The 13,033-nt window shown below is 41.2% G+C and overlaps 1 protein-coding gene across 1 annotated transcript in view; it reads left to right on the top strand.

Moving 5' to 3' along the window:
* Nucleotides 1-13,033, top strand: part of LOC102869221 (cubilin-like) — a 396,294-nt gene that overhangs the window by 234,900 nt on the left and 148,361 nt on the right. The window contains exons 32-35 of the mRNA XM_006894323.1: nt 3,814-3,973; nt 5,439-5,552; nt 7,611-7,721; nt 11,515-11,643. Coding sequence (XP_006894385.1) covers nt 3,814-3,973; nt 5,439-5,552; nt 7,611-7,721; nt 11,515-11,643 — 514 coding nt within the window. The remainder of the gene's footprint in view (nt 1-3,813; nt 3,974-5,438; nt 5,553-7,610; nt 7,722-11,514; nt 11,644-13,033) is intronic.

Below are 13,033 nucleotides of genomic sequence, written 5' to 3'. Positions count from 1 at the left end.
CTCTTTCTCTGACCTTCCACCTTTCCCAGTATGATTCCTTTTTCCAAGAATTGGCCCCTACTGACAACATGCCCAGAGTAAGTGAGATGAAGTTTCACCATCTTTGCCTTCAAGGAGCACCCTGATTGTACTTCTACAGCATTAGCTAAGTATCGTGAAGAAGGACATCAGGCTCGGAAGGGTAGAAAGCCAGGGCAAGCAAGGAAGACCCTCAATGAGATGGATTGACACAATGACTGTGGCAGTGGAGTCTGGTGTGTTGGAGATTATGAGGCTGGTTCAGGATAGGACAAGGTTCAGAGCTTTTGTTCACAGAGTCACTGAATCATAGTCAACTCAACAGTACATAAAAACTACTTTGCAATTCATGGCAATAGTTTAACAGCCAGCACACTCATTTTCATTGTTAAAAAACCATAAAATAAAATTATATTACTTTGAATTTTTGAGGACTAGTTGTTGAAGACTAGATTAAGATGTCTTTGATGGTGCTTATAAAATTTTATCATGTTAATAAAATTTATAGAATCCCTAGGATATTATTTTGACTCTGATTTCTAGAGGCCTTTGAATCTAGACCTTATAAAGCAGTGCCCCACTATGTGTAGTTTACCAGAGCTCCCATAATTCTAGGATCTCAAGCAGTACCTGGAAAACCTATAGACCCCACATGCCCAGGCCCCCAGGAGATTTGCCTTTCAAAGGAACTCCAGGGAAACACCTTATTCAGGAGATATAGCCTTACCTTTCAGCTCACTTTTTTATTATATCTCCTTATTTTCATCTTTTTCCTTGAGAGAACTGTAACACCTCACAAGGGGGAAGAAAATAGAGAAAAGTCTACTATCAACTTACTGGACCCCTGAATTTGAGGGCAGGGACAGAGACAGGCAGTGGGGTGAATGAGTTTACCAGCTTGAGACAAGTAAGTAGTTTTGTGCCTTAACCAAAAATGAACATATTCTCTAGATTCTATAATACAGATGTTCTGAGAAGGTGGGCTTTAACTTTTGAAAGTAAAACGACAACAGTATTAATATTACCAAAAGCCTAGCTTACCTCTAACCTCACCAGAAAGCAGATCCACTGCCTTCAAATCAAAGACAATTTATTCTAGTGTCCATGGCTCAACTTTCAACCAAACAATAGTCAGACCTATAAGGTGACAGTTGGCACCAGGGAGACACTAATTTCTTAAAAGGAACCAACTACATAGGATCAAAAGAGCAGATTTTGTTCATTGATAACGCCATCATGGTAGCAAGGGGTAATATAGAACGTTTAATGGAATGAGGATCATAAGGAAGAATTGAGAAATGTGTGGTTACATTGTGTATTATTTTATCTTATAAAATAAAATGTAGATACATGGATGAATGAATAAGTTGTTTTGTAAACTTTCACTCAAATCACACAAAAAAGGAGGGGGGAAAAACCAACCCCAACACCTTCTCCCCCTCTCCCCATTCTCCTAGATCACTGAGTCTAGTGCATACCTCCTCAGGATTGTTCTTTTTTTTCTTTCCCAACTCTGCCACCTTATGCAACTACCATGGGCCAAGCCTTTATCTATTTCATGCCAAGACCACTCCTGAAATGGCTTAAATGATCTTCCTAGTTTTGAGCAGTCAATGTTCCTATAAGGTCTTTGAAAGGACTCTAAACTGGCCTGTAAGAATGATGTCTACAGCAGACATGTCATCCATGTTCCCCCTCATGGACACAAGATAGCTGCCACATCACTTAGTAACACCACAGTATCAATACCAGAAATAGAGCCTCTGAATGAATAGCACTGCAGAACTAGCCAACCAGGAGAGCTATTCCTTGTGCCTAGATCGTAAAAGTGGTAAACACCAAGGCTATGATTAAAGCCTTTAATTTATGAACCCATCTGACATTCTTGTAGCTTACATCATTTTCACTATTTACTTTCTCAAACATGATATCCTTATTCAGTAATTGACTTGTTAACATACCCAAAGTATATGAAAAAGAGTCTCACCAAGGAGCATTCCAGTTATACTTTTAACAAGACATATTTATTTGTTCAGCCTTTAATTTTCCTAGACGAGTATTGCAAATTCTAGTTGTGCATCCTTTCTGTGTTGGTGTGGGAAGGCTCTGGGTCATCTTTGGCTGGCTGGAAGCCCCTTGCTGGGAACCAATCAGAGCCTGAGGCATTGGCCTGTGGCCTTTTAAAATTCACCTGACTTTAGAAGTGTGTCCTTTCTGTGTTAGTGTGGGAAGGCTCTGGGTAGTCTTTGGCTGGCCAGAAGCCTCTTGTTGGGAACCAATGAGAGCCTGAACCCTGGGCCTTCAGCCTTTTAAAATTCATTTGGCCCTAGGGCCATAGGCCAAAGGATCTGGTTGTAATTGTTTTTGAAATGAACACTACTAAGTGTTACAGCGCTTTTCTGTCATTTCTCTGGATTGAGGTAACTTTGGATTGCTGTGATACTGAACATTGTACCATTGATCTGTCAAGTGCCGTAACGGTTACACATGGTTGACAATATCTGGTTAGCTAACAGATTAAGACAGGCTTGGAAGCAGGAGTGACATCCACTTCCTGAACATGCCTGTGGAAACTCTATGAACTTAGAGAAGGGATAATAGTTATAGAAGAAGATTAAAATATTTTGTTTATGGTTTCTCTACTAGATGTCACTTAATGACAACAATAACAATATATATTGCCAAGCCCTTGTCTTCCATTCTGGACTTCCATTGGCTCTACTGTGTATGATGGCACTCTTGTTTTGGTTGAGGATCTGTGTGGATTGTTTTGTTGTTTAAGCCTCTTGTTTAGAGTCAACAAAACCTCCTGGTGGGCCCTTCTATTTAATAAGTCAGGTCTGAGGGATTATCTTTTAATCCTTTGCTACTATATTTTGGAGGAACATACTTCTAAGTTGTACAGCATTCTTCTGTCCATTTGCTGTGCTGAGGTAATCTAGGTTTGTTCTGATGCTGAACCCTGTACCATTAGAGTTTCAAATGCCGTAATGACTGCCCATGGTGGACAGTGTTTAGTGGAGCTCCTAGTTTTAAGACAGGTTAAGAATCAGGAGTGACATCCATTTCCTAAACCACTTGCCTCTGGAAACTCTGAAATTGGAGGAATGATAGTTATAGAAAGTTATGGAAAGGCTTCAGGTCTTTTGTTAATGGAGTTGCTCTGAGTTGTGTACAACTCAATGGCAATTAACAACAGAACTGCAAACAGCCTATTTTCTGATTAATGGATGATTGCAGACATTTCCTCCTTGTTTTGAGTCTTACCATGTTAGTAAATGAAGGTCTTATATTCCATTCACCTCAATAAGGTTGCTCTATTTTGAAGAGGAGGGAATTCTGGTGGTCTAATGGGTAAAGAGTTGTGCTTTCAACCTGAAGGCATGCAACTTGAATATACCAGCTGCTCTGCAAGAAAAAAAAGACAGTCACTTTTCTCCTATGCAATTTACAGCATCTGTAAAGCCACTAGAGGGTCCCCTATGAGTCACTTTCAACTCAAAGGCACATAACAACAACTTTGAGGGTGCAGCTCTTCTCCGTTTTTGAAGGCCTTCCCATATGAGGGCTTATCTGTGAGCACTATATCAAGACTATGGTCTACTTCCAAGTACAATACTTTTAAGGGCTCATCATTTTGGAAGGGAATGCCACTCCTGCTTCCTAGTCCATCGTAGTTTGCAAACTTCACTGAGCTGCTTTGCACTAGGAGAGCAGAGAGTTCATGGAAAGGGATCTTCTAGATATAAATCTGACATTTTAGGCCACTATTATATATGCTGCCTTTCTTTGTAGGCCTATGATGGCTTCAATTCAGCAACCACCCGCCTTGCCAGTGTGTGTGGAAGACAGCAACTGACTAACCCCATCATCTCTTCAGGAAACACTCTCTTTGTGAGATTTCAAGCTGGAGCTTCCAGACATAACAGGGGCTTCAGAGCCCACTTCAGGCAAGGTGAGTGCCATGTGGGTCTTCCCAGGGTGTAGGCAAACTCTTCTTAGTGCTCCTGTTGTGTTCCAGTGAGATGAGATTAGCTCTCAGAAATTGGTAACAGCTTTCTGCATATGTAAAAAAGTAAATAAACTAAAGAAAAGGTAATCTAGAATTACTCCACTTGTTTATACTTTTACTTTTGGCCTTATCTAATTTAGTTGTTGTTAACTTCCTTTGTCAAATATATTTTAAGAATGATACTTAAAGGTATCTTTATTTATACCAGAGGTAGTAACAACTTTTCCCCCACATGTATTTGTCTTTGCCTTTCTCCAAATTTTTATTCTAGAAAGAGATATACTGACACAGACTATAAGATTTCAAACTTCCAGATACTAATTTTTCTAATTCCTGGTTCAAACTGAAAAAATAATGTTTGCATTTTCCTTCTTAAATTACTACTTGCTAGTTTTTCCTGGTGAATCACTTCAATAATGACCCTCATTCTTAGACATGAACCCCTTCCTCCCAGTCAGGATGAAGAACAACTGTATTGCAGGAGGTGGTGTTTCTTTGCTTTGACTTTGAAAAGTAAGACAGAAAGCATGAATCAATTGCCAGTAGCACTTTCAAAGAAATAATATTAAATGAATTTTTGTTTCATTTAATGATTCATTTGCATGTTGCTGCAGAGCAATGGGACACCTATCTCGACTCTTCAATCTCACTCATCCTTTCTCCATCTGACTCCAGAATGATTTGCAGTAATCTTGTTATAAGGAAATGAACATGTCATTTGCTGCTCAAATTTCTATTCTGACTCAACCTACTGAATGAAGCCTGAACCCCTCCACTTGTCATCCAAAGACCTTGGAACCTACCTGTCCACTCCCACCTCCAGCACTCTGTGTTTCAGGCTGATCTGGTAAATGCACCTCTTATGCTTCTCTGTGTCATTGTTCAGAGTTTCCTTTCCCTAGACTACTCTTTCTTCCCTCCAATTCTTTGTTCAGCCTGTGGACTCCTCCATGAGATCTCTTCTTTTCTCTCCAGTTGACCACAAGCTTTCATTCCTCTGGATGCTTATATATCTTTGAAATTCTCTGAAGTCTTGTTCAGTTGAGCATTTGTTCTCTCAAAAGGATAGATCTTTCATATAGTATCCTGGTACCTGCAATTTATGAGTAGACAAATTAAGTGAATTAGTGCCAGAGTCTTGTTTGCATTGGTCAGGCAATTCATATCCACTTGAATTGATTGTTACATGGCACTTCCTCATTTCCTGTTATTTAAAAGCATGGTTCTAAATAGGAAGTATGTTCCCATTTTCCCAGAGCTTATATGTGACTTCTTTGACATTCATTTTAGAAAGGAGGAAAGCCATTTCTTTTGATTCACCAAATTATTCACCTCCTAATTGTTCCTTACTATTGGTAGCAATCACAAGTGAATGGAGTGTGTGTGTGTATGTTTTTATGTTCTTCAGCCTGTGGAGGCTTCCTCATCACGGATTCTTTTGATACCATTTCCTCTCCGTTGTTCCCTGCCCCGTATCCACGCAACCAGAACTGCAGCTGGATAATTCAAGCTCAACCTCCATGTAAGTAGTAAAAAAGAAGTAAAAAAGATGGCAAATATTTCTATCTTCTCAGTTGTAACAGTTGATGATATCCCTCATCTTGTGTTAGTGCTAAATCCTGATGTGCACAAGAACAGCATTTCCTAGCCTGAGAAGGGAGTAATTTGATTGTTTCTTTTTAATTGGAAAGGGGAGGGGGGAGTCTCAATATCTAGCTAGGGGATAAAAGCAATAACAGACATGTAACTTTGTCTGCAGTGTCAGAGATGTGAGATTGAGGATAAGCAGAAAGAATAATGACCTTTTTGATGCCTGTGCCTTCATTCTAGTAGATAGTTGCTGAATGAATAATAAGAACTATACACTAGAGAATTCATATCTCACAGACTGAGAATGTATCACTCTGAGCCTATTGATCTTCAGTAAAAATGGAAGCTAATTATAAAGCCTGCTCTTTCCTGCAATACATGTTTGGGGTAAAGAGAGAGAGACAGACAGACAGAGAGAGAGAGAAAGAAAGGAAGGAAGAAAATAAATCCCACTTTTGGCCTGGAAAAGGCACTTATTTAGGGCTTATTTTCTTTTTAAAATTGTAGCATCTTCATTTCTGAGCCCATAACCTTCTGGTAGGAAGAATGACTGTCTTCGTTTTGAAGACAGATAATATGAGGACAAGCCAAAGAACACAGGAGGGGGAAAAAAAGGCTGCAAAGGGGGAGGGGCATTCTAGAGTACTATGCGTCTTATTTCCAAAATACAAGGAATGTAGTCAGAGTGCTCCTTAGAAGCGAGGATGGTAAGACTTGTCTTTCATGCTTTAGGCATGTTATCATAGGGAGCTCGTCCTTGAAAAAGGATGTCTTGCTTGGAAAATTGTAAAGAGAAGACCCTTATGAGTTAGATTGACACAGTGACTGCAATTACAGGCTGAAGCATGGCAGGCATTGTGAGGAGGAAGCAGGACACAGCAAGGTTTCAATCTGTTGTATGTGGTAGGGTTTCTATGTAGGTTAGAGTCAATTCAATGGCACTAACAACAAATTTGAAAAAATCCTTACCCTCCTTTGAGTTTATCAGGAAAGACTGATTCAAGCATTAGGTTCTTGACTCAGTTTCTGTGTAATAACTGGCAAGTCACTTAAACAAATTGAATTCCATTTTCTAATCAAGAAAAAGGTCTGGCTCACATACTCTCCGACAATTTTCTCAGTGATAATAAGAGTTAACAAATTGATAGTATCTTTACTGACATACACAGGGCTTAGAGACTGGTAATGTAATCCTTGGCCAATTGCAGACAAGGAGAGTGAAGGCCCAAAGAAAGCTGCTGGCTGGAGATGGAGCTGTGACTAACGGGGACCCTGCCTGGAGCAGAGCAGTTCTGTGCCCATGGGTTATTTTCTAATGGGTTGTAAAGCACTTGGATGAAAGATCTCCTTGGTTCAAAATGTAGCAACAGGAAAAGATCGTATTCTGAAGATTAGGGGTCCTGGAAGAACCACAAAAAAATGTACCCAGGCATTTGCTGTTGTGCAAGTAATTCAAAGCTTTCGATATGAATGTCTCTGAACCTCTAGGGCACTGGCCTGTAAAGAAAACTGAGTGTGCTGGACTGTGTGTCAGAACAGCAAAGAGCTGCTTCTTTGCAAGCACACAAGAGGTTCTGAGTTTATAGAAATTATTCTTTCAAACCAAAATGCTTAAAAGGGACATACAGCCAGACCTTGTATTTTTAAAAAAAAAAAACAAAACCAAACCCTTATTCTCTGTCGTCTTTCCAAGCAGATGTTCTGCCATGGTCTCTGGAATGCACCTACCCAAGAGCGTTCTCTCATTTACCATTTCCTGTACTCAGATTCTATAGACATTTTAAAAAAAATATTGATCCTCTAACACTTCAAAGGAAAACCTTGTAGCAGAGCCTTGTTCCCTTTTCTTTTACTCACTGACTACCTGCCAAATCCTTTGCTTCCCTGCTGGAGAATCCTCTGATGCAATTATCTGAGGTAAAATTGCTCTCCTTTGTATGTTTTGTTTGGCAGTGCTTTAATAAATAGTCTCTCTTGTTTTTTTTTACAGTCAATCATATAACCCTCTCCTTTAGCCACTTTGAACTTCAAGGTAGCAGACAGTGTTCACGTGACTTCTTGGAAATTCTGGATGGCGGTGATCAGGACGCACCTCTGCGAGGTACCGTGGTTCTCTCTCACTTATATCTGGAGCCTTGGGGGGGTGTTTTATTTATACCTGCACATCTCTACTAAAAGACCAGAGTGTTTCCAATAAATATGAAGGGCACTATAAGCCAAGTTAAGATCATCTGAGGGGACGAAAGCAGGGTTGAATATGGGATCCAAGAAACAGCCTGTGCATATTCAAGGCAAACGAACAGTTGACGTATGCTTTAAAAATAAAGGGTTGCAACTTTTAAGACAGTAGTAAAATGCAGTTGCTCTTAACCATAGGTAATAGTCCATCAGAAATTTCTTACATTTTTACCAAAATTCTTTGTTAATTATTGGTTTTCATTCAATCATTCCTCTACATTTTGTTTTACAACATTAATTGTGATTGATCAATGCCATTTATTATAAGGACTCATCAGATCCTGTACGCTACCTTGGCCCTCACTAATTCCCTTCACTAATCTCTGCTCCCCTCTCCCTCCCCTTTCATTCTTGTTCACCCTTCATCATTGTTTCTATGGGTGTAAAAACCTTCCCTTTGTTTTTTATCCCAGTCTATCATTATGCATATGCGGTTCCACATTCCTAATTGCAATATACACAATGTCTGATGACCTATTCCTTTCACATTGACTTTCCCTTCACCTATTTCAGTAAAGTGATTATTATCCACCATTCTTTTCCTACCCCCACTGCACCCCATAACCACCCTATTTTTATAACTATGGTTTTGTTCTTATATTGGCATTTAAGATATTCTTTTTGGGGGGGGGGATTCTACCATTTAAGATATTCTTATCCCTATGTTCTCACTAGAAAAAAGTATGACACTGTCATTCTACGTGTAAGACATCTCCGTGTCATTCAAGATTGCTGTGATTTTGTTTCAGACATGTACCTCATACACAGACCCACCTGCCAGTCAGGGCTTGCTGTGGCTGTGATGATAAACAATTCTCAATGGAGCTTCTAGACTAAGAGAAGCCCTCATGGTATAATGGTTAAAGAATTAGCCAGAAGTTGGTGGTTCAAACCCACCAACTGTTCAGAAGGAGATAGATGAAGCAACCTATTATTGTGAAGATTTAAAGCCTTGGAAATCCAGTATCAGTTCTACTCTGTTCTATGAAATCAACTAGGAGTTGGGATTGACTTAGGGGGATGGATTTGATTTCCAGGAAAAGGTAGACTAGGAAGAAAGGCATGGTGATCTACTTCCGAAAGTCAACCTGTGAAAACCCTGTGGATCCCAACTATCTGATCTGTGTCCTGATCAGGCAGTCCTATGCTTTCTTCTGCTGTGCATGGACTCAAGAGATGACTGTGGCAGTGAACAAGAACAGTTTCTGAAATATCGTATAAAGACAGTGCAGGTGTCATGAAGGCAATTTGCATCTGACACTCACTAACTCCACAAGAGGGAACAGAACTCGTCAGCACCATCTACAGTACAAAACCAATTTCTCTTAGGTCAGAAATGCCCCCATACTTCCCAGAACCCACTTCTGCCAACTCTAACACCAATGTCCCTCCCAGGGCTCTCGCTGCTCTACTGATGGGTCTAATCTATTTCGATGACCATCCAGAATTCACTGACCATCCTCACAGTTATGAGATTTATTAGGGAAGTTTACAGGTTATAATCCAGGTTGGAAATAAGATACAATTCTTTAGGCAGAACGGCTTCTCAAGCGTGACTATAGGCCTTTTGACATTGAGCCTTATAGCCTCAGGCCAGTGTTACAAAATTCTCTTGGTCCTGCCAATTAGGGCGTCGCCTCCCCAGAGAGAACAAGCTTGAGTAAAGGCCACTGGCTCTGGCTTTGTGAGGCTGCAGTACCAGTTGCGCTGTGTCTCACTCTGGGTTGATCTCTGGTTCTCTGATGGTGCTGTATCTTCTGGTGCTCTCATCTAGATCCTGGTCAGACTCTTGCTGGACTCTCTGCTGCTTCCTTCTTGCTCCAAGAAAGATTCTGCCACTTTACCTGTTCAATTTAAACCTGGAAAGATGGCAAAACTGGCCAATCCCCTCATTTGTATTCTGTATACCTTATTTCCTTGTTCCTATCCTATCACCTCATTCATATGAACACAGTCCCACTCAGCCATGTAGTAAAAGACAAAGGCAATGGCTAGTCAAGCTGTTTTTAAAAATCAACCACAGGGGACAGCCTCATGACAGTACCCGGGGGGGGGGGCGGGGGGTGTTCCAGCATATTTACACTTTCTTTATAAACATAGTAATTTTTGAGCTTTTTAGTACTGGCTGCTCTTGATCCACTAGTGTATAAACCCTGTCCAAGAGACTTGGTTTTGCCCATTGCTTCATTCCCAGTGCCTGAGACTGTAGTGTGCAAATAAGTGAATGTTTTAGTCTCTGACCTCTGATTTTACTATTTGAGATCCTTATCAGCAAGAATTTGATCAGGAATAAGGGTTTATTATTTAACAAACACATATATACCACTTACCTTGTGCCAAATACCATTGAAACATTTTCTAAATAGTAATTCAATTTCCACACCTTTATGATGTAAGTTTCATAATCAATATTCTCGGCACCAGCAGTCAGAAAATCAAAAGACGAGTTGCATTAGGAAAATCTGCTGTCAAAGACCACTCCAAAGTGCTGAAGAGCAATAATTTCAGTCTGGAGACTAAGGTGCACTTGACCCAGGCCATCGTTTTCCCCAATTACTTGCTATACGTCAAGGAGCTACACAATAACTAAGGATGAGAGAAGAATTGATGCCTTTGCGCTATGGTGCTAGAGAAAAATATTGAATATACCATGGGCTACCAAGAGAACTTATAGGTCTATCCTGGAGAGAGTGAAACAAAGTTGCTTCCAGAGGCAAGGGTCTTGAAATCCTATCTCATGTACTTGGTAATGTTGCCAGGAGAGGCCAGTCCTTGGAGAAGGACATCATGTTTGGAAAGGTAGAGGGATAGTACAGGAGAGGAAGATCCTAGATGAGATGGACTAACCCAGTAACTGGGATAATAGGGGTAAATGTGTTGGAGACAGTGAGTTTGGCTCAGGATAGGAAAGGGTTTAGTGCTGTTGTGCATAGGATTGCTATGAGTCACAAGTGACTTGATGGCACATAACAACAACAGCATGGTACAAGTATTATTAATACTTATCTATCTTTTTGGCAAGTAGAGAAACTAAAGCACAGAACATGTAATTCATTTTCTACAAGGAGTTCTGGTGACTTCGTGGTAAGGGGTTGTCCTGCCAACACTTGATTTTAATCCATCACCTGCTCTATGGAAAATAAAGATAAGCAATCTCCTTCCATGCGATCAATTTTCTCTGAAAACCCACTGGAGGGTCCCCTGTGAGTAGACTCTGACTTCACGATTCATAATAACAACAGTTCACATACGTAGTAAATGCTGAGCCAGGAGTCAAACCTGGGTCGCCTGGCCCCAGTATCCTCACACTTTCTCTGCTAAAATCTATTGTTTCTGAGCATTAGCTTATTTATTTAGGAAGGCTTCCACAGTACCAGAGAGAGTATTTAAGTCACGGTGGAAGCCAGAGCATCTACATTTTCCCCCTTATGATCCTCTAATGGTTTTTCATCATGTTTCTAAATAGTCTTGCTGTGATTGCACTTCTAGTTTGTTTTTCTCAGGTATTTTGTCAAACATGGGCTTTGATCTAGATGATTGTCCTGATGGTGAATTCTTCTGTTTACTTTGGTCCTTTGTCATTAAAAGTATGCGTCCTAGACACAGTGTGCTCTGCCTCTGCCTCGTTCATTTCTCGCTGTTCTCTTCACCTATAGGCCGTTACTGTGGCACAGCCATGCCGCATCCTGTCACTTCGTTCAGCAACGCCCTAACGTTGCGGTTCGTCTCTGATTCTAGTGGGAGCGCCAGTGGTTTTCATGCTTCATATGCTGCATCATCATCAGGTAACAGGGATCCGTAAATGGCTCCATTAGATTAACAGAAATGTGGCAGAAAGCCTTGGCTTGTCATTTAAAACATAAAAAGAAAGCCCACAAAGTTTATGTTTTCCATTACTATTGGAGCTCGGGTGATGAAGTATGCAGTGAATTGCTCTGTAGTCCTTGATTTAAGATTTACAGCCTCAGAAACCCAGTGGAGCGTTGTTAAGAGTCTGAACCAGCTTGACTGTGGTGAGTTGAGTTTATATTGAGTGTGAGCCAAGGCAAGCCTGGTACTTGTAACTTGCTCAGCACGTGTTCATAATGCACAGAGTGTCTGATGAGTAATAATTGTTAAGAGGTAGAGAAAGAAGCTGCTTTTCTTAGATGGGGTGGGGTAGTAGACCTCACAGCAGGTCCCTGCCACCTGCCTAGTACGCAACCTTGTATCTGAGGTGGAATACCCAATGATGCTCCTCAGCAAGCTTGGTGGGCCCTTGGCCCATTCCTGGAGAAGTCAGTCAACTCTCCTCCTGGAATCTCAGTAGATTGTTCAGGAGAGGTTTTTAATGTGGCCTCTAGGGGGCAGCAGCAGAAGGAGCACAAGAGACATAAATGTACTCCAATCCCTGATTGAACAACTTGGCCGACTGTCCCCTCCCCCAGTACTGGGCCTAAACTAGGTGGCCATCAGGATCCACCATATCCAGGAAATCCCTGGTCAAACTGGTGGGCTTATTCTCCTCCAGCGCCTCCATGAGACCTGGCATTGCAGTGTGGTAACCCTCAGCCTACACAAAGTGTAGAGTTGCTGGACTGGCAATAGCTGAAAGGCCTATGCTTACAGCCTGTGTTGTGCTCCTAGGCCAGACAACCATCCTGCAGCAAGTACTCCACCCTGCACCGAGGCCCATTTTTAAATTTAGGGGTTCCATTTCCTGAGGTCACCTCTGTGATCTTCCAAATTAAGTCTGATACAATTTCTAAGTGTGAATTAGAAGGGAGAATTGGTTGGCAATCTGCTCTCCTTTTAGGCTAACTCCAGTGATGGTACTATCTGGGACAGCCTGCTCACCTGCGTCTTGCTCTTCTCCGCAGTGAAGTGATAGCTAAGGCAGCCCCTGGCTAATGTTCTCAAAGGTACTCTTAGGAATGCCAACCATGTGGCTATTCTCTAGTGTCAGCAGCCTCGCTGCTCGACCCGGGCTGGATTTACTGTCGTTAATAGCACTGGCCCATAGGAAGTGAAGAAGGATGACATTAAACCAAGAATGTACTTGATTATCAGCTGATGGATTTCTCGTTAGCAGTGAAATGCCTTCGAACACCTAGAATGTGTTTGTGTCTTGTGACAGGGAAAAGCAAAACGTTCTCTTCTATGCTAGGGGTGAAGACAATCTTGAGCAGAAACACT

This window comes from Elephantulus edwardii, unplaced genomic scaffold (genome assembly GCF_000299155.1).
Source record: "Elephantulus edwardii isolate Elephantulus edwardi_28Jun2011 unplaced genomic scaffold, EleEdw1.0 scaffold00139, whole genome shotgun sequence".
Classification (NCBI taxonomy): domain Eukaryota; kingdom Metazoa; phylum Chordata; class Mammalia; order Macroscelidea; family Macroscelididae; genus Elephantulus; species Elephantulus edwardii.
The sequence above is the reverse complement of the archived record's forward strand: the minus strand, read 5'-3'. Positions and strand labels throughout refer to the sequence as shown.